Source organism: Cyrtonyx montezumae, unplaced genomic scaffold, assembly GCF_038088225.1.
Source record: "Cyrtonyx montezumae isolate F1298 unplaced genomic scaffold, pur_monq_1.0 scaffold_19, whole genome shotgun sequence".
NCBI lineage: Eukaryota > Metazoa > Chordata > Aves > Galliformes > Odontophoridae > Cyrtonyx > Cyrtonyx montezumae.
Genome location: NW_027071925.1, coordinates 9,059,273 through 9,080,507, shown reverse-complemented (window position 1 = coordinate 9,080,507; position 21,235 = coordinate 9,059,273). Strand labels below are relative to the sequence as shown.

General features: G+C 45.2%; 1 protein-coding gene across 1 annotated transcript in view; it reads left to right on the top strand.

The window, feature by feature from the left end:
• ABCC3 (ATP binding cassette subfamily C member 3) overlaps positions 1 to 19,027 on the top strand; it is a 41,108-nt gene extending 22,081 nt beyond the window's left edge. Inside the window, exons 10-31 of the mRNA XM_065735516.1 lie at positions 263 to 424; positions 1,468 to 1,560; positions 2,797 to 3,000; positions 4,278 to 4,424; positions 4,824 to 4,911; positions 5,876 to 5,942; positions 7,520 to 7,646; positions 7,994 to 8,170; positions 8,747 to 8,914; positions 9,630 to 9,813; positions 10,422 to 10,527; positions 11,071 to 11,224; positions 12,254 to 12,461; positions 12,936 to 13,246; positions 13,881 to 14,080; positions 14,173 to 14,299; positions 14,880 to 14,981; positions 15,925 to 16,071; positions 16,611 to 16,769; positions 17,063 to 17,229; positions 18,113 to 18,307; positions 18,785 to 19,027. Of these exons, the coding sequence (XP_065591588.1) occupies positions 263 to 424; positions 1,468 to 1,560; positions 2,797 to 3,000; positions 4,278 to 4,424; positions 4,824 to 4,911; positions 5,876 to 5,942; positions 7,520 to 7,646; positions 7,994 to 8,170; positions 8,747 to 8,914; positions 9,630 to 9,813; positions 10,422 to 10,527; positions 11,071 to 11,224; positions 12,254 to 12,461; positions 12,936 to 13,246; positions 13,881 to 14,080; positions 14,173 to 14,299; positions 14,880 to 14,981; positions 15,925 to 16,071; positions 16,611 to 16,769; positions 17,063 to 17,229; positions 18,113 to 18,307; positions 18,785 to 18,893 (3,402 nt within the window). The 3' untranslated portion in view covers positions 18,894 to 19,027. The remainder of the gene's footprint in view (positions 1 to 262; positions 425 to 1,467; positions 1,561 to 2,796; positions 3,001 to 4,277; positions 4,425 to 4,823; positions 4,912 to 5,875; positions 5,943 to 7,519; positions 7,647 to 7,993; positions 8,171 to 8,746; positions 8,915 to 9,629; positions 9,814 to 10,421; positions 10,528 to 11,070; positions 11,225 to 12,253; positions 12,462 to 12,935; positions 13,247 to 13,880; positions 14,081 to 14,172; positions 14,300 to 14,879; positions 14,982 to 15,924; positions 16,072 to 16,610; positions 16,770 to 17,062; positions 17,230 to 18,112; positions 18,308 to 18,784) is intronic.
• Positions 19,028 to 21,235: the final 2,208 nt, after the last annotated feature.

Genomic DNA, 21,235 nt, shown 5'->3' with positions numbered 1-21,235 from the left:
GTAGTTCAGGAAAGCAGTCCAGGAGAGCAGTGTTCGTGCTGTGCCTTCATTCCATCCAGCTGGGTTTTCTTCAGGGTGCTACAAACCGCTGGACGTGGAGGAGTGCCGTGCCCTCAGACCTTCTTTGGGGGTGAAGAGTTAATGTTGGTGTGAATTGTATTCTTGTTGGGGAGTGTCATATTTCAGTATTTGAGGATTTCTTCTCCACGCTTCCTTGGACGTATCGAGACCACGCATCCACAGGATGTCTCTTGTTTCCCAGTCCTTAGTCATCACAAACTCAGCAAAGCGCTCGTCCACTGTTGGAGAGATTGTCAACTTGATGTCGGTGGATGCGCAGCGCTTCATGGATCTGGTGACGTTCCTGAACATGCTGTGGTCTGCACCTCTCCAGACATGCCTGGCGTTGTATTTCCTGTGGCAGGTACAGGCCTTGTCCCCTTCCTTCACAAATGTTCTAAATGATGTGCAAGCATCTTTTTTTTTTTTTGATCCTTTGACCCACCCCTGCTTTTTAATATGCTGATTGTGCTGCCTCGTTTTGGTATAATAACCTGTACTGCTGCACAAGATCAATTTGTTTCTTAATGATTGTGTTCATCTGGCAGGCGAGACAATGCATTAGAAGCAGAAGATATCCCTCCCTTATGTTTCCATTGTCTCTAACGAGCTTTGGTAGCGCTGCTGAGGACTCATCACAGTGTTTCCTGTAGCTGATACAAATGAGAGCCTGGGAGAAATTATTAATAAATAAAAGGAGGAAATACAAATCACATACAAAGATTATGTTATGCCATAGAAAGAAGCCAGCGTGGAATAAATGAATAGATCGTAGTTGGAATGAACTTTTTTTTCCTTTCCTTCAGTGAAGTTTCTTGTTTATCCCATGTTCATTTTCAACCCTGGCTTTCATCCTTAAAGCATTTCCCTACCATTTATCTGTGTAGAGCAGTAGCACCAACATAACCATACGGATTTATTCTGTAGAGCCATAAAACTGCAGCAGCTTTACGAGGCACTGCTCTGCTGCTTTGTGCACTTCCATCCACGGTGTGGGACCAGCACTAATTCAGTAATTACAGTTCCCCAGGTCAGAGAGAAGTCAGTGGAAAAATCCCTTCTCTTTAGCTTATTTGTTCCCTTTCTGTATTGACTCAGTAGCTCTGTATCTGCATCAGTTCAGGCTTCCGCTCCCACTGGGAACCCCTTGGCAGGTAAGTCACAGAGCATGCTGCCATCACCAGCGCTGGCACAGTCATGACTCGGAGTGGATGCTTGTCTTGTTGTCCTGTCTCCTCACTGTGGTTGTTCTGTGGAGCAGAACACTTGGCTGGGAGGAGCTGCTCTATCTCAAATACTCATCAGCAAGGCAATGTGTTTCTGTTTCTATAACCTTGCTGGTTCTTGCATGTTCCCCACTGGGGATGTAGTGCTCCAGTACAACTTACCTTTTCTCTTCCAATCAAGGCTCTGGGGCCCTCTGTGCTGGCTGGAGTTGCTGTGATGGTTTTACTTATCCCATTCAACTCTGCAGTGGCGATCAAAACCAGGGCGTTCCAGGTAAGGTATCAGCAGAGAGAGCATTGTCTGACTTGGTGGCTGTGCAGTGAGAGGCGAAGGCATTGATAATGTCACGGTCATTACTGAGGTGTCATTTGCACCAGTTTTCTGACAAGATTGCACTGATGTATATATCACTGCTTTTCCATAGTGAACTGAATGCTATTTAAAGGTGTGGCATTGACTCAGTGACTCACGCTGCTGGAGCGGCTGCTGGGATTAGTGAGAAGTTTTTGTCTCCACGTCCCTCCAGCTAGCAGCTCTGGCTGTGAATGCTCTTGGAGCTGGGAATGGCTGCTTTTAGGGAGGGAGCTGAAGCCTGGCAGCTCGTTTCTTGATTTTCATTGCTACTGAGCTGAGCTAAATTTGCATTATTACCTTGAGGTAAAAATATCCTTTATTCCCTCCCCTCTTCGTTTTCTGTAGTCAAGAAAGGCTGAAAAGCAATATCATAGTGCCCTCTGGCTTTGTGCTGCACGAATGGAGGGAGCAGCAGTGCTGTGCCACCTATCAGGGACCAGGAAGCTTAAAAAAGAATCAATCCACAGATGTAAGCAGGGTGAGAGCAGGAAAACAAGTACAAACGATAACGTGTACTCACGACCTCAGTAACAAGTGCTATTATGACATGCCTGAAGGAGGCATCCAGACTGCATGACATCCCTGGGCTGGGGATGTGTTAGCAGTTGCATTCCTTTGCCCATGGTAACGTGCTCAGCGCTGTACCTCGCTGCGTGTGAACGCTGTTTTTCATTTTGTCTGTCCTGCTGAGAAGGGGGTTGACTTTTCTGAAGTAGCTGAATGAAGCACTGTGTCCGAGCGTATAGAAGAAAAATAAACGAGGAGTAGCCACAGATTTCAAGGCATCCCACGAGATGCACATCAGGAAATGGTCTGAGGAGATCAGAGGAAGAGGTAGGGCAGTGCCTTTCTGAAATGCCTGAATCTTTCTTAAAAGTGGTTTTAGAAATGTAATTCCTAACAGTGAAGGTGGGTAGAAACCTGGAAGGTGGGTACTCATCTTTTTCAGCATTTTCTTTGATTCCTGCTTCCTCTGGAGATGTGAACTTGCTCATGACCTTACAGATAACAGGCTGGCTGTTTTCTTTCTTTGATTTCCTCTGACAGCCTCTTTAGGAACGGCCAGGGACCGTCATGGCTGTGAGACCATGTGTTCAAAGCTCCCATGCAGTCACCCCAGTGACACGCTGTCTCCTGTGTTTGCCAACAATCTAGGTGGAACAAATGCGATACAAAGACTCCCGTATTAAATTAATGAATGAGATTCTGGGTGGCATCAAGGTGCTGAAGCTGTATGCTTGGGAGCCATCATTTTCAGAGAAGGTGTTGGAGATAAGAAAGAATGAGCTGCGAGTGCTGAAGAAATCCGCCTATCTCAACTCTTTGTCCAACTTTGCGTGGATCAGCTCACCGTTCCTGGTAAGCTGTGTCTGTGTGACTTTCTGAGCTGCACGAGCATCCTCGAAGGAGAAATGTGAAGTTCATTATTTGCCACATGAACCCAGGGACGAAATATAAATACACTTTAGGGGAAAAAAAAATAGTTTTTCGCATGCTTTGAAGCAGGGTTCCTTGTTCTGTAGAGCCCTTTTGCATCAAAGTATTTGTTGGCAAAGCCTGCTGCTGGAAACCTGTTATGGTTTTATGATTTTTGTTGTATTATTGATATTCCACATCATAACATCATGTGGTGTATTGGGAGTTAAAAAAAATATGGAACGCTTCACGAATTTGCGTGTCACAGCAAACCATAACAAAACCAAGGACAGCTGTCCCAGGAGAACTTCCAACCACTGCAGAGTATTTCCCATAGCAAATTGAAACTAGAGTTTGAAACGTCACAGATACTCACACATAGCAGTCCTCACCAAAGGAATGTAATGTTGATCAGTACTGTGTCTTATTTCATTTCTACCTCTCTTCTTACAGTACTCTGTTCTAATATTTTTTTAATTGATTTAATGTAAAAAAATAAAGCATGAATGACACCTTTACCAATTCTGAAATGACTATTTTTCCTCTGTTTTCTCTTCTTCTGTTTTCCACTTGGTTGCCCCACGGTCCTTTTTGCATGGAGAGGTATGGTTTGCATGAACAGAAGCATCCAGACGAGTGCTTTGTTAAAAGTATTCCTCCCAGGGCTTCTGGAGATCAAAGGGCCGACCCCGTGGATATGTTCTGGAGGGTCTCCAGGTCATGGCTCTCACATTAAGCTCTGTGTGCTCTCCCTGTAGTGCAGTGTGTACGGCTCTAGTGCCGCGGGCGCGGTCCCTGTCATGCACTGACACACGGCTTGGTGCTGCCTTTCTTATCCATCAATCAGTTTAGTTTGCTTAGCATGCAGTGTACAATGGGAGAACATGACTGGGCAGCGCTGGAAATGCAGCCAAACCACAGCCTGATAAACACTTCTCATTTGTATTTACTGCAGCTCTGCAGTTCACCTTCTAAATCCCCTGGTTCAGCTGAACGTGGCATTAGTAAATCAGCAAGTGACTTGATTCTGCGTTCCTTTTCTTGTTGATAACTGGTATCAGCTTGTTTGTGTGATAAGCATGTGGGAAAGGCCGAGTAGGAAGGGTTTTCCTGATGCTGGTGTTGATACTTGTATTTCAAACACGGCTGTCGGGCTTGGCTGCTGCTTGCAGTGTCAGTGTCCCATACATCTGGCAGTGAGTTCTCCTTCTGGCTTCCAGGTAGCACTGACAACGTTTGCTGTCTATGTCTTGGTGGATGAGAATAACACCCTGGATGCAGAGAAGGCTTTCGTCTCGCTCTCCTTGTTTAACATCCTGAAGTTTCCACTGACTATGCTTCCACAAGTCATTAGCAGCCTTGCACAGGTAAGGGTGTGAGCTGTGTCAAACAGAAGAGCTGTGGGCATCTTTACTTTCTGGGATGCAGCAGTGCCCCGTGTCTGCCCCTGAGCTGGTTTTCTTTCTCATATCCTTTCACCAGAACTACACCACGCTGGAAATCCAGACTTTTGAGTAAACCTGTGTGTGTGTGACATTTCACATACAGAGATTTTGCTTCACTCAGGTGAATTTAGCTTGGTCTAATCACTCTTAGAGCTGAGAATTGAATTTCAGTGTAGGACTGCTTGAAAGGAAAGAATGAGTCAGCATTCAGGACGCCCAGGAGTGAGAGCTTAAGCCGCTCCGTGTGCTTCCCTCTCCAGCAGTAAGAGCATTAAGTCCCCGTTAAGGGAATGACAAAATAATGCTGCTTTCTTTTCTTAGACCAGTGTATCCCTGAAGAGAATTCAGCAGTTCCTGAGTCACGATGAGCTCGATCCAAACTGTGTGGAGAGAAAAGTGATCACACCAGGTAAAGAGATCAGTATGTTTGTAAACTATGCTACTGCAGCAAGCCTCCTGTGTTCGTCTGGGGCTGAGTTTCCAGAGAAGCAAAGAGAGTATGACGATTTTTTTATTTTATTTTAAAAACAACTTCTCTGAAGAGGCCGTGTTTGTCATTTAGACTCTGCAGCTGGAAACTTTGGTAACTGCCATTGTTTGGAGCTTGGCACTGAGTAGTTGGGCCGTGTAATGGTTGCTGACAGCACTGAAGATGCTCATAGCTTTCACGCTGCACACTCAGGAGCAGTAGCAGTTGGGGTTGTGTTCCGTTCTGCTGCAAACTCAGTATCCCAGAAGCAATGAGCAAACTGGCTTGTCTTCAAAGCCTGTGTTTTCTCATGTAATGCACTTCGGTGGTACTGCAGTTTGGAGGGCTTTGGGTGTGTGATGCTGTGGGAGGAGGGATGCTGTGCAGCTGCTGTGTGCTTACTGTTATTCATTGCTCCACCGGGAGGTGAAGAAAGCCTGCAGATCTGTGACTTGTTAGTGTGGCAAGCAAAAACCTTTATAAAGGCAAATTTCATCTGAGTCACCAAAGTCAACAGCGTGCTGTTGGTCTCCTGCTGACTTGCAATTGGTTTCTCAAGTAAATCTGTGCTAATGATGGCACAGACTCTGGGAACTGCTCTGAGCAGCAACTGTTGGGGCCAGCCTCACCTGGACAGAGTGAAGCAGGATGATTTTTCTGCTCTGTAGGTCTGTAAGCTCAGTGTCAATGGCTTAAGCTATAGATAAGTTATTTTCGCCCTGATAAACATTCCTGCCTTGTGACCAGTGCAGTCACAAGGCTGTGCTTCCCGTGGCAGCAGAAAAGGGAACTGCAGCATAGTGAAAGAGCCGTGAATAAAGATTCCTCCGTCCCAATCTCTCGGTCACACTGTTCTGTGTAATAGTTTGCCTGCCTTCTCTGTTGTTGCATTTTTGTCATACAGGCTATGCCATCAGTGTAAAAAATGCGACGTTCAGCTGGGGAAAGGAGCTTAAGCCGTCCTTGAAAGAGTAAGATTTCTTTATGCAATTGCGATACATCTGCTTGCTTTGTATTTTTCTGGCTCCTGGGAAGTCTGTTTGAAAGATGTCTGGTAATATCTGCAGGCTTACTTCTGGAAAAGGTTGTTACTGCACACCCCGTGGTGCATCTCATCTGTCTTTAAAACATCTAGCTAATCCTTATGCCTCGTAGCATGTAGGCATTATAGAACAGTGCTGTGAAGCTCTGACTGCACAGGAACTAGCCTGAGGTGGCTGTCTGTTAAAGGACAGGAAGGCTGGCTCGATTACTTAAATAAGTAATTCTTTTATTTCTGATTGAAGCAGTGGACAAATTAAATTAATCCGTTGGCTTATGAAGGCGGTTCTGATGTGTGTGGGTTTAGGTTTAATTCTAGCTCACGGGCACATGAACAGTGGTTCTTCCTTCAGGATTGTTGTAGCAGGCACATCCCTGCAGTGGTATGCACAGCATTTCCAGGCTGTGGAGGTATACGTTTTGCTCTTTTGCCTCTCTGAATGAATGCAAAAGACATTTTCCTGGATGCATATACTACCCTGTGTTACACTTTGTTGTCTGATCAGAATCACAGAGGCTTGATAAATATTCGTATACTTCCCTGTCCAAGGGGTTCCCAGTGCTGTGCTGGGTTTGTTACATGGATAACCTGTGAAAAAGATGTTTAAAATTCAAAGGATTTGCTTTGAGTTGAGCAGCTGTGTTGGCTTCAGTGCAAGTTGCTGTCTGCCTGGGCCTGAGCATTGAGCTGTGACTCCATAAAATAGCAGCAAGGCAAAACTCAGCAAAAGGGAAGTAGGAATGAAGAAAAGTTATCGTGCTTTGGAGTTCTCTTGCTCTGATACCTTTAGTAACAGCGAACTAGAAACCTCCAGCAGTGTGCTGAACACCTGCTGCCTGTTGGAGAACTGGCAAAAGCATCAGGATTCTGCATCAGAATCTTTGCAAACAGAAATCTGAGTTGATTTCATTAATGAAAGACATTGTGATGGTGAAGAAAATATGCGTGTCTGTGATTTCCAGAGCAGTTCCCCATCAGAACCAGAAATTAAGGCAGTACTTTTAAGGTCTTTGTAGGGAAAACAGTAAAGGATTTTTACTGGGGAAGATTCATTGTGAACCCTGCTTGTCAGCATTGGAAATAATTGAGTAAGACAGAACATTTTCAGGTGTGGTGTATTTGCCCACTGCTTCAGTACAGTTGCTCTTATTTTTTGAAACAAAAAGTAAAACCTGGAAGGCTGCTTTCAAAATGCTTCTTAGCACTGTTTGACTTGCTGATGGGCTGACATGATGTGCCAAAGGTTCTCAGGAGGCTTGCTATCTATCACTCTGGCTTAACAGCCCACAGAATAGATTAATGGGTTTTCATTTACTCCTGCATTTCTGATTACAGTTGGCTGGACCCAAGAAAGGGAGGAGAGAACCAGTGACCAAGCTGTGTTTCCTGTATCTGTTCAGGTTGAGGTCATGCTGATTTGTCACTGTGCATTTCAGCCCGTTTAAAGACTCATCGTGTCTTCAGTAAACTAATGTTTAATTAATTTCCAGTCTGTTTCCTCCACAGTATAAACCTGCTGGTCCCCAGTGGTGCTTTGGTTGCTGTTGTTGGCCATGTTGGCTGTGGGAAGTCGTCTCTGGTGTCTGCTCTCCTGGGTGAAATGGAAAAGCTGGAAGGAGAAGTGGCTGTCAAGGTTGGTGTTGTTTATAATGCCATTTAAGAGAGGAATGGAAATGTACTTCTATGCTTGCCACTGCTTGTGTTGCACTTCAGGAGGGAGATGGAAATCTGTTCGCTCCTGTGCCAGCTTGTCTGTGTCTTTATTTGTGTTTTGCCCATGTGTGTTTACTTATGTTTTACATGAAATGACTTTCCTGATTCAATCAACTGCAGACCAGCAATTAGCACACGAGTATGTATAATGTGAATATATATTGAACACAAACAATATGTGTATGCTGAAGACCTCAGTAAGAGTTTTGAGCACAAACTGCTGCTTATTTGTATATTCCAAGTTTCCTTTCTCCTTCCTCATCGTAGGGTTCTGTTGCTTACGTGCCTCAACAAGCCTGGATCCAGAATGCCACACTGAAAGATAACATTTTGTTTGGCCAAGCTCCTAATGAGCAAAAATACCAAAATATCCTGGAGGCCTGTGCTTTAAAAACTGACCTGGAAGTGCTACCAGGAGGAGATCACACGGAGATAGGAGAGAAGGTAATATTTTGTTGGAGCTGCTGATACATCCATCTAAAGGGAGGGCACTGCAGAGTTGGGTCTTGGTTCCATTTGGTCCCTTCAATAGCACCACTGTTAAAACACTGAAACGTGCAGGCAGTTCTGTGGAAGGTTGTCAGACCCAGCCTTGTTCCTAACGCAAGCACGTGTTTGCATATTTTGCATGTCTAGATGTGCAAACTGTGTTTGTAGTCCTATTGTAAATGTGCGTTTGGACAGAATACTTGTGTAGGGAAAAAAACATGGGTTTGAGCATTTGCATTTTATGCCCTTGTAGATGGTCCTCTTTTTTAGTTTTACACTTTACCACTCTCTTCGGGAGCTTACTAAGCAAGAGGTGTATTCTGTCTCCAGATTGCTGGGTGAGTGGAAGTTTGGCAGTGAACAAACGGATTTAGTGGCGTTCTGTTCCTGTCTCTGACTCTGAGTGGGTTATTCTCTTCAGCATCACATGTTTCATTTAGCATCCGTGTGCCTGATGGTGTGAGAGCCATAAAATCTCATAGCTGTTGTTTGAGCCGAGTTGTGTGATACATTTGCTCTCTTTCCCTTCAGGGCATCAACCTGTCAGGTGGCCAGAGGCAGCGGGTGAGCCTGGCTCGCGCCGTGTTCAGCAGCTCTGACATTTACCTGCTGGATGATCCTCTCTCTGCTGTGGACTCTCATGTTGCAAAGCACATCTTTGACAAAGTTATTGGTCCAGATGGGGTGCTTAAAGGAAAAGTAAGCTGACATTTAGATCCTCTGATGAGTGCACACAAATGTTGAAACACTAATGGGTAACCGGAGAGTTGTTTCACCAGGACTGCAGCACTGAGTCATCCTGTGTTTCTGGGATGGGTTGGCAGTGCGGACACCTTTTTTCCCCAGCACAGATTCTGCAGTGAGTTTCCATTTAAGGATGTGATCTAGACAGGACTGGTAGAGGCAAAAACATGTTCTCTTTTGTGAAAAGCTCTTTGGGATGGCCCAAAGCAAGGCATCTGTAGGAACTTGTCAGGGTTCTCAGCTCAGTAAGGCGAGCTGTTACTCGGAAGCAGTGCAGTGCAGAGCTTGAAGCAGCTGACTAATTTTACAGAGGTCTTTGGCAGTTTGCAGCCCCTTTGCTGCCCCTTCTGCTCCTGTTATCATCTCAGACTGTCTCAGCGTTTAAGAGGGAAAGAGTGCAAAGAAGCGTAGCACGTGGGGAATAGGGGAGTGATGATTCTGTTGTTTTACTTCCCTCTGTTGTAAGTTCATGTTACTCCTTTCCAAGTGCACCAACTACCAAGTGTAGTTTTATTTCGCTTGGCATTTCCCCTTGAGATGATAATTCATCCCTGTCTCAAAAATGTGGTCTCCTGTGAGTTGTTGAGCAGCCCTAGTGCACTGCAGCATTTGGTCTCAGCAGTGACAACTGAGAAATGTGGGTGTTTTTTCTCTCATTTTCCCCATCCAGACTCGAATTCTGGTGACCCATGGCATTGGTTTCCTGCCTCAGGTAGACCACATAGTTGTCCTAGCAGATGGCAAAATCTCTGAAATGGGATCTTACCAAGAGCTTCTGAAACAAAACCAGGCCTTTGCAGAATTCCTTCGAAATTATGCACTCGATGAAAACATTGAAGAGGATGAACTAACAAGTACAGTACTGCTTTTCCTCTGTCAACCAGATTGCAGATACTTTCTCTGTATAAATAAGAATACTGAGAATGTGCTTTCTATCTCTGTGTGAAGTGTCCATTGCTTCTTCGTGACATCCTGACGTTTGTTCTTACTTTCTTCACTGAAAATATTGTGTATTGACAGTTCTATATTACTGATAAGTGTTTTATCAAGGAAGTTTAATTCAAAATTGATTGCAACTCTCACCAGATGGGCAGAACGAAAAGCATGTGACATCTTCTAGCAATAGCAGTAGTTTCAGACATGAGACCCCACCTTGGGCTCCGTCCCAGGATCGTGCCCAGGGAGTGCTGTGTGTGTGAATGATGCTGTCACTTAGTGTTTCTGATGCACTCAGACAATGAGATGTAAATGCATTTGGTTGCCAATCTGCATCACGAGATATCTAATTCAATTAAGAAAAGTGAGGCAGAGTACCAGAGCCATTGTGGGTGATGCTGGGGTGATTTACTATGATTTTCCTGATGTGGGGTTGGCTTTCATTACTCTTGCTTTGTCTGGATGCCTGTTTCTGTGCCGTTAGCTTTGCTTAGCAGAAAGTGTGAGATGTAATCTTGTCTTGCAGTGATGGAAGAGGAGGAGGTCCTGCTAGCTGAGGACACCCTCAGCATCCACACTGATCTGGCAGATAATGAACCTGTGACAAATGAGGTCCGCAAGCAATTCCTTAGGTAAACATCAACGCTTCTTGAGTTTATAATCTGTATCTGGGGCAAAGCACATCCGAAGAGTGTTAGTCAAATACGTCACGCAATTGGAGATGTAGTTTCCTCTCCAAAATAAACTTTTGAAAGTAAACGTGAAAGAACATGCGAGGAAGATGAAAAACCCACTCCAGCAGTCTTCTTTGTAATCTGAATTGAACCAAATTCCTGAAGCAACTTTTTCATAGCAGTTGCCTGGAACATTGTGCAGCTACTCTAGCTCTGGAAGCAGAGGAGCTCTGGGGTTAGCTTTGGAAAGCCTGGCTTGTGCTGAGGGCTCTAGTAACTGTATGAGTGTCTCCTGCCATGGCCTTTGTTAGGAGCAGTGTTTCTGCCATTACTGAACAAGGTTACTGTACATCCATGGGGGTCATACAGACATCACCTGTATCTGTGAGTGGGAACTGAGCAGAAGAGCTGGGAAGAAATCCGAGCTGCTGCATCCTGTTCTGACCCCAGCGCGGCCACGATGTGCCCCTTTTCTCCTAATGGCTCTGCTGTTTCCTCTAGGCAACTTAGTGTAATATCTTCTGAGGGAGGAGAATGTCCCAACAAAATGTCAACGAAACGAAGAGTCGGTGAAAAGAAAGCAGCTGAGCCGGCTCTGCCAAGAAGGAGTCCTAACGAGAAACTTATTCAGGCAGAAACCACAGAAATGGGAACGGTATCGTGTGATTTCCTCTCTTCCTTTTTCTTCATTCTTTTCCTTTTTGGAAAGAAAAAAAAAAAAACTTTTTTATTTTGTTAAGTTTGATCCATTTTTGTTAAACGCGTTGTGTAAATTATGACAGCAGGTTTTAGGCATTAATCTCATGGCCACTGGTCCTTCAAATCGAGCTCTTGGCAGAGATGTATGCACCTGGCAAGGGCTGTGCAATTAGGAAAGAAAAAGAGAAAGAGAAAAAGAGAATACAAAAATAGGGGGCAGAAAGAAGTGGATGGAGCAGGAGTGGGGTGGTTTTGTCAAAGCTGCTTCCTGCCACTCACTGTGCTCTGTTTACTGTCTCTGTGGCACACACAGTTAACTGGCTGTTGCTGTGGATTATTTTAGCTGTCAGAGTTCCCAATCAGCAATGCTCCATCTCTTAATTGTTATACTTTTTTTAAAGCCTGAGTTGAGTCCTGAGCCTCTGTCTCCTCGACTTTCTGCTTTTTTGCACTGCCTTAGAGAGAGCATCTTTTCTTTTTGCTGCAAGCATTATCCGTTTATGTTCCTACTGGGGTGAATTAGCATTTGTTACCTCATTTAAGTTGCAGTGAAGACACTTAAATGAAGGCATATTCAGAATGTGAAGGGCCTGCTTGGGCTCTTCAAGTAGTCTGGAACTGCATATATCTGCCAAGTTGCTGCTGTTGCCTGGAAGCCCTGGCTCCCGTTCCTGGATCCATCCTTTGCAGCTGATTAATCTGCCTCTTACCCTACTCCTGGCACAGTCTTAAAAACTAAAACCCCACAAAACTAGTACATTACAGTTCATTGGAGTGGAGGAAGGGATTATTTCAGGGATGCTTCTGACCTATTTATGAAGTCTTTGCCCTGACGTGGGGCTCACACAGATGAGCTGTTCCCTGTGCTGTGTTAGATTTGGAGCAGTTTTGAACTTTTTAGTCCCTCTGTGAAGATTTTTTTTTTCTTGTGTGAACTCCTGGTGCTGCAAGTTGTACAAAGCAGCTTTGGTGTGTGATTTTGCAGGTAAAGCTTAAGGTGTTCTGGCAGTACATGAAGGCCGTCAGCCCTGTCGTCTCTTTAATTATCTGTTTCCTATATTGCTGTCAAAATGCTGCTTCTATTGGGGCCAACGTGTGGCTCAGTGACTGGACCAACGAGCCAGTGATAAACGGGACTCAGCACAACACATCCATGCGAATCGGAGTCTACGCTGCCTTGGGCCTCTTGCAAGGTGAGACCAGATAAAAGCGTGATGTCTTCACATTTAGTAAGGAGGATTTAGGTGGGATAGCCATGGGGCTAGTTGCCAGTGGCCCAAAGTTGCCAACAGAAGCAAGGAAAGTAAGGTAACTTAGAACCAGCAAGTTGAGCTCAGCCCTCCACTTTTAATTGTGTTGTGAAGCCTTGAGAGGGGTTTGAATGGGTGACGTATGAGTTTGGGAGAGTTAAGTTGGTGTGAGTACATGAAAACATAGGTGCAGAAAAGGCAGAAAGGTCTTGTGGGGGGAGTTATGGGGTGAGGGCTTTGTGGCTGTACATCTGCCTTGTGGGGAGGGCGTGGTGAAATCCTACAGGACACGTTCCTGTGAGCGCGGTGCTGGTGGGAGAGCAGTGAAACAGAAAGGCAGCGAGCATCCTGAGAGTCAGAGCTGCACGTCGGGCACAGCACGCTCGCTGCTTAGCACATCTCCTCTTCACTTGGAAGGCTTCATCGTGCTCGTCTCCTCGTACACCCTGGCCATGGGAGGCATTAATGCGGCGCGGACGCTTCACGCGGCTCTGCTGGAGAACAAATTCCACACGCCTCAGTCCTTCTATGACACCACTCCGACCGGGCGGATCATCAACCGCTTCTCAAAGGACATCTTTGTGATCGATGAGGTCATCCCCCCGACCATCCTCATGTTCCTTGGAACACTGTTCACCTCCTTATCAACGATGATAGTGATTGTAGCAAGCACTCCGCTCTTCGCTGTGGTTATAGTTCCACTTGCCGTTCTGTACTTCTTTGTGCAGGTAATGGAAAAGATCTGGGTGCTGTTGCAGTGACCGTTGTTCCGTTGCTTGTGCTTCTCTTTAGAAAAAGCAGCCAATGTGGGGAGCAAATGAGTTACCCGAAGTAACTTCCTTACTTCTGTGTACTTATTCTCCCACAAAAGGCCATAAGTTGGCATCATCTTTTGTGCTTTTCAGTAATAGCCACTAGAGATCGAGCTGCAGTGTTTTTAAGGTGCAGAGGAGTTAAAATGTTGAAAACAGCATCAACGTTAATGACTTCTGAGCAAACAAATGGTGCTTATTTCATGGTGTGTAAATAGAGACTGATGGTGGAGTTTCAGAGTCGTGTTCTTTTTCTTAGGACATGGCTCTCCTACAGATGCATTTGTTTTGTTGGGCTGTGCTGACTGAACTGTAAAAGGGATATGGATAAACTCAACTTCGTGGATGTAGACATTGCAGTTACCCAAAATTCTGTTTTGGAATGAAACAAGGATGCCTTTGCTTGAAGTATTTCCTAATTACAGGGAATATGTTGAAGGCTTGAAGTGCATCATTAAGCATCTCCTTCATATCCATAACCCAGTAATTATTTCACTGCTAATTAAAAGAGAGTATTTGACGTGCCCTTCAATTTTCTCCCCAAACGCAGCGGTTCTATGTGGCCACCTCCCGGCAGCTGAAGCGTTTGGAGTCTGTCAGCAGATCTCCCATCTACTCACACTTCTCAGAAACCATCTCGGGGACCAGCGTCATCAGAGCCTACAGGAGACAGCAGTCCTTCATAGACATCAGCGATCTGAAGGTGGATGCAAATCAGAAAAGTTACTACCCTGGCATCATATCAAACAGGTCGGGGAATAGTGCTTCTCGTTTCCACTTATTGTCTTGTGTGTGCGTGACAGCCCTGAGCAGCCCTTCACCTCCTGTCCTCTGCCTTTCAGGTGGCTGGGCATTCGAGTGGAGTTTGTGGGGAACTGCATTGTCCTTTTTGCTGCACTCTTTGCTGTGATAGGTAAAAACAGCCTGAATGCTGGCTTGGTAGGACTTTCAGTATCCTATGCGTTACAGGTACGTGTTACGGGTTCGTTGTTGGTATATTAGCAGTAAATAAGTGCTTGCCAAAGTCTGAATTAATAAAATAATAAAAATGAGTTGTGGGACATGTCTGAGCAGTAGAGATCCGCGCTGAATGTGAGCAGGCCATCAGCTCAAAGGGAGCAGCTCCTCTGAGCAGCGTGGGCTCGATGTGTCCCACGTGATGCCTGCTGCACTGAGCTAACATCAGGATTCATAAATAGCAAGGTGAGCTGTACTCGCCTGAGCTGGGGACAGCTGAGCAGATGCAGAGGTCTCATTCATGCCAGAGGCCTTTTAGGTAGCAGGAGTATGCGGGAATGCTGTTCCTGTTTCTCCAGTGAGACACGTGGCTTTGGGGCGTGACTTGAAACCAAAAGCCAGTTGTCTTAATGCTGTGAGAAAGAGTACTTCACTTGTTATCTGTAGGCTTCTTGTCCCAGGATCTGTGTTCATGTCAGCACAAACTCATTGTGTAACACTGGTGTGAATCTTTGTCTCAGCAGCAGTATCTGCTGTTGTTATTAATATGCTGTTCCTCTGTGGGCACTGTTCTGTTCCTTGTTTTCTCCAGGTGACCCTGTCTCTGAATTGGATGGTCCGAACTACTTCTGATCTTGAAACTAACATTGTGGCTGTTGAAAGAATAAAGGAGTATTCAGAAACCGAAACAGAGGTCAGCTACTGGAAGTCAAGCATGTTCACTTCCCAGCATGGCCTTTACCTGGTCCTTCTTTAGATGCTTGAGAGACAGTTCCTGCCCTGAGAGTGTCACCATTTAACCTGAACAAATGTCACTCTCAGAACTGTAATGTATACTACTACAGCTCCAAATCAGTACTGCTGTTATGCAGTCTGTGCTTAGCACCTCATTTTCTGCTAGTGTGAGTGGTTATAGCACAACAGAGGTGGATTCTGCATCAGAATATTGCCCCCACTGGGTCCAAAGTGCTCAATGCTGAGTCCTACCTGCATGGATGGTGCTGCCATCCTGCTGCTAGCACAGCTGTGCTACAGTTTTCAGGCTATGTGCACATTTTCAATAGTATTTATGTTTAATCAGATTAATCAGACCTCCTCTCCCACGAGAAGAATGTCTCCAGTAACACTGCATTGCTTAAACCAGAAAAATCATCCAACTGCTTTCCTTTGTTGCCAAATACTCATATAGGTGGCAGATGGAGCAGTGCTGAGAAACCTGCTGCTCTGCGGACCTGTTGGGTTTTGTTAGCCCTGCATACATGGGAGCCTAAGAACTGGGAAATGGAGGATCTGAGGAAAGCTGCAGTGTGCCTTTCTGGAGATAAAGAGTTTGATGTCTTAGCTTCTTTTTCTAATCCAACAAGATACACAATACGTGTAAGCTGGCATTTGAGTTGGCACAAAACAGGCAGTGTCCTACTGCAGTTAATGGAAAGAATGTTAATTCATATTAGTTTAGGATTTGACTCTATATGCTGAGGTTTTTTTCCTGCAAACTTCTCAACAGTGACCAAACAGGATAGTAGCCTGAGTTTTTCCTCTACTGTTACGGTTTTGTTAATGGAAATGTGACTTAGTTTGCATCAGAGTTTGAGTTACTCTTCTTTAAACCTTTGAGGCGTTTCTGTTTCCCTCAGGCTCCCTGGGTAATTGAGGATAAGAGGCCGCCAGCAGATTGGCCATCCAGGGGAGAGCTGGAGTTTGTGAACTATTCAGTGCGGTACAGGAAGGGCCTCGATCTTGTGCTGAAGGATCTGAACCTCCGAGTGCACGGTGGGGAGAAGGTGAGTAACCAGCCCTGCAGCTCTGTTTGGGCCCCCAGTGACGGCCGTGGAGCACCGCTCAGGGCTTCATGCACAGTTGCCCACTGGTGGGGATGACACAAGCTGGCCAGCACCAGCAGCCATGGCAGCATCCTCCAGGCAGGAAGCAATAGAAATGCCTGCGTGGGGATTTCTGGACTTTCCAAGTTAGGCTGGCATCGATCTGTCGTGTAGGAGGCACCAGAGATTGCAAGTGACAGAAGGAATTCCAACTTTTTCCACAATCTGGCTTTGCCTGTTGAAATTTTTAGCGTGGAAGAAAATGATAAGCTTTGCTTCCTTAATTGGGAAATTGTTCTGAGAGATTCTCTTCTTCGTGCTTTAATTGAAAGCAGTGGACTGTGTGTGCTATTGACAGAAGAATTAGTCTGGGAAATGTATGGCTTCTGGTTACATTCTTTTTTGTTCTGGGAGAAATCCTGACATTTTGATTGCTTTTGTTAGCAGTGGTTTCTGTTTTTAACTGTATGCTTTATTGCTAATCCTCCAATTTGTTGTAGATTGGGATTGTTGGCCGAACTGGAGCAGGGAAGTCTTCCATGACCCTCTGTCTCTTTAGGATCCTGGAAGCTGCAGAAGGGGAAATTAGAATTGATGGTGTGAGAATTTCAGAGATTGGCCTCCATGACCTTCGTTCGAGGCTGACAATTATTCCTCAGGTACTGCTTCTACATATCATGGTTTAGCAAAGCACAGGTAATGGTTAAGGCTGGTCCAGTCCTGCCACCTCACAAGCTGATGGTGGGTGATAAAACAGAGATTGAGGTAAAGGATCTTCAAAGTCCAGACTGGAGTTTTCACTGTGTATAACGCAATGTATTTTCAGGGTGGGTGGGACTGGAAGGTGGCTCAGCTTCAGTGTGATGGACCCTTATCAACAGCCTTTTATACTAATATCTGTACCTTGAAACAGCGAATGGACTTGTCTAATGAAAGGTGGCTTTCTGTCCAGGATCCTGTTCTCTTTTCTGGAACGCTGAGGATGAACCTGGATCCATTTAATAAGTATTCAGATGAAGAAATATGGAAAGTTCTTGAACTGTCTCATTTGAAGAGGTTTGTCAGCAGCCAGCCCTCCATGTTGGAATTTGAATGCTCAGAAGGTGGAGAAAACCTCAGGTAAGGAAAGTTTGGATTAGAAACATACTCTGAGCTTTCGTTCAGCCCGAGCAGTGAGTAACAGGTTTATGCTGTAGCTTGTTGTGTCCAGTGGTACGTGGACACCCTTTTGTTTCAAGAAAACCAGCAAGGCTCAAACACTGAATCGCTGTTCTGCCACTTCTGGGAAGGATCCAATTCTCTTTTGCTGCTGGGAACAATTTCTGCCAAATCAAACTCCTGACTTACTGGTATAGGAAGAAGGTTCAGGATGACACTGTCAGGAGCAGGCAGCCCCTTCAACGTTTGCTAGGTTTGACAGGGAGGGAAATGCTGTGGTCATGTGTAACTGTTGTGCTGAGTGAGGATCCTCTGCCTAAAGTGACACATCAGCAATGGTTGCTTGTCATTTAAGAAGAGCCACAAAGAAAGACATAAATGAGATGATAAAAAATCATGCTTTGATGTGCAGTATTGGCTTCTAAGAGCACAGTGTAAGCAGATGGTGTGTCTGATGAATGCTCATCTACTTCTTGTCCCACAGAGACACCCAAAGGCAGTGTCTGGGGTAGTGTGGGCTGCTCAGTTATTTTATTTGATGGTAGAAAGTTCTTACAGCCTCAGAACTTTGAGTTTATTTTTGTAAGCCCACATGTGCTCAGTGATGTTACAACTGTGTGTGCTGACAGCTGAGGCAGAAGCACTGTGATATTACTTTCCCTGGTTTTTGACATAGTGACAGAAAGGGGACGTTTGGTGGCTCTGTCCAGGCAGTGCTGCAGCGAGCATTTCTTTGCTCCAGGGCTGACAGGCCGTTTGCTAAATACCTTTTGTTGTTTTGGTTGGGTTACTTTATCTGTTGAGGACAAGTGATTGGGAACGATGGCCTCCTCTCTGCCTGCAGTGTTGGCCAGAGGCAGCTCGTGTGTCTGGCAAGGGCGCTGCTCCGCAAGACGAGGATCTTAATCCTAGATGAAGCAACAGCAGCCATCGATCTCGAGACGGATGATCTTATCCAGATGACAATTAGGACTCAGTTTGAAGACTGCACGGTGCTGACAATAGCACACAGACTGAACACCATTATGGATTACACAAGGTAAGACTCCTGGTGGTGTGTGGACAGCGGGGGCTTGCCTGCGTGCTGCATGTGAGAAGTGGTAGTTGGAGGGCATGTTTTGTCTCCAGTCACTCTGATGCTCTGGAGATAAGCCTAGGATATCCAGCCCTAATTTTGCTTCTGCTGACATAAGAAACAAATTTCATATCCATCAACCAGAGCTGTGCAAGAGATACTGCCCACTTGTGCTGTATTAATTAGTTTGAAAGCTGTTACTATAATTCATGAGCTTTTCCCTCCTCAGCTTTGTGGTACAGCATTCTCAGTTACAAAGCTACCACTGTCACCGTTTTTTTTCTGTGTACCTTTTTCAATCAAACATCAGTTCAGGGGGAACATCATTGGGCACAACGAAGTCCAGGGAAAGATGGGAGCGTCGTTTGCTTTGCAGTAGAGATGGATATTAAATGTTCGCAGTTTCTCTGAGATACCTTCTGCCCCCTTTGTTCTGCACAGGATTCTTGTGCTGGACAACGGAACCATCGCAGAATTTGATACTCCTACAAACCTGATAGCATCAAAGGGGATTTTCTACAGCATGGCCAAAGATGCTGGGCTGGCGTGAGAGGAAGACCCCCGTGCTGAGGGTGCTCTGGTTTTGGTTTGTTTGCTTTTCGTGTTACTGACTTGCCACAACAGTGACTTGTGAATGTACTGTAATTTACATAAGTTCTTGTAGTAGACCAAACTTGTGCTGAATGGACTGAATATTTTACAATTGTAAGGACCAGAAAGTGAATTTTTTATTTTTAAAATATTTTCTATAAAGTATTTTATTATGTTTTTTCCCCAAAGAATGACAAGAAAATGTCTGTGTCATGAGGCAACATGTACTGCAGTCCGTTTATAATTAGTAAATTATATTCATGGTACAAAATACACCTGTTTGCATCTTCAGGATAGAGGTCTGTTGGTTTTGAGGTGGGAGGAAAGGCTCAGCTTGGAAGCACAGCAATTGAATGTTGAGTTCTGGAGTGGTTGAACGTGAACCCTGCAGGATTTCCCAGGATGAGTTGGTGTCCCCTGCATAGGGGAACTTCAGGGTTATAAAGTTCCTCTTCTCCTTCAGAGCTATGAATAACTTTATGCAAACCTGAACCCACAGATACAGCTCCACGTGAACACGAAGGACAGAATTCCTGCTCGCTCAGGAGACGCCCACATAACCCTGCAGGGATGTGATGGCACAGTTATCTGCTCTGCATCCCTCAGTATGAAGCTGCAGGGATTGTGGCTGCAGAACCGCGGTGTTGGGATGGGGGCAGTACTTCTCCCTGAAAGCTTATCAGCTGAACTAATGTGATTTGTGTTACAGAAACGTGTGCCTTATCTTTGGTGTTGATGGTTGGGCCTCAGACGAAGGGCAGCGCTGTGTTTAAGCAGCATTTGCTGCCCTCTGCACTGCAGCAGAGTAGCTTGAGAGAAAAAGTCCCGTGTTTTTCTGTGAGAAAAGTTCTGGAAACTTGGAGAAGACGAAAATAATTGTTTATTAATTGTTACAAAGGATACTTCTCAAATGGAAACAAGCATTCGTTTGAAATTAACATCTGAACACAGTGATGCACAACGTAACCGATCATTTATCATATGGCTGTACACTGATCCGATGACGTTAGGAGCATTAATAATATCTTCTAGGTATAAACTGCTTGTCTATAAAAATACTCTTGTGAATGCATAGTTATCTCTGTGCCCACACAAGAGCAAGGTGCCAGCCCAGCAGCCACGCTGCCAGGAAGGGCAGCCCCCCCTGTGCCCCATCTCACAGGGCAGAGGCAGCAGTGGATGCCCAACTCCAGCCCCAGGAGCGTGTCTGAGAGGACAGGAGAGGAAGAAGTTTTAGATGCAGGTGCAGCTCAGCTCCCCCCACTGCTGTGCGTGGTTCCCTCCTTGGTGTGCAGCTCTGTGTGCAGTGCACAGTGAACTCGGGCTGCCATTTCTGCATGGCAGGATGATGAAGTCCTTTGGTTGGTGCAGTTTCCAAGGAAAAGGGGATAGGGAACAAAGAAGCAGTGGGAAAACGCGGTCCCGTTGGGAACGTTCTGTCTGCCTGCCACACCTGGTGCTTCACTTCTGCCACCCAACTCACACGACGTGTCTATTCAGTTACACTGCCAGAACAGCACTCTACCTCAGGAGCAGATAACTGAGCAGAGATTAACATCCGAAACAGTGAGATAAGATCCAGCTCGCTGTCATCTTTAGTACTTCTCATTTTATTTATTCCAGAATGTAGTATCAAAGCAGTCTCATTCTGAACTTTATGGAACACAGAAGTTGTTTTTTGGTTTTGTTTTTCCTTCCAGGAAGCACATGGGTAAGAACAAGAAAGCCACATTGCATAGGAACATGAGGATTTCAGTATTAGCTCAGAAAGTGCTGGCACTGCACTGATTTCCTCTCACATAGGCAAGCTTAAAGTTTCCAGATGAGGCCTTTCTCAGAAACACAGACAAAAAAGGACAATAACATTACAGTTCTTGTGCTTTTAAAGGGGAAAGTGAAGCAGCATTGGATAAATGTGTTTTTGATACTTAACAAAAACAGTATTTGGAATGGCACAGGTCAGTGCCATGCCCCGACACACAATGACAAAGTGGGTCTGTGATTTTGGAGAAGTGGATTAATGATCTGGATGATCACTGTCACTTCATTTTTGACCTGAGAAGTAGGGAAGGGTTAAAGAGGTATTAAGAAATCACAGGCAGTAAGTTACTTAACAGCATTGAAATATCATATTCTTGTGCTTTCTCCACAGATTTAAAACCCTTCTGGTTTTTTTCCTTCTAAAGAAGATCTGACTACAAACACATGCTCTGGAAAGTGAGCAGCAATGGTAACAGACTCAGTACAAGCAGGAAAAATGGGTTTTGGGGAGAGCTTTTTAGCATGAGAACCCCTGCTATG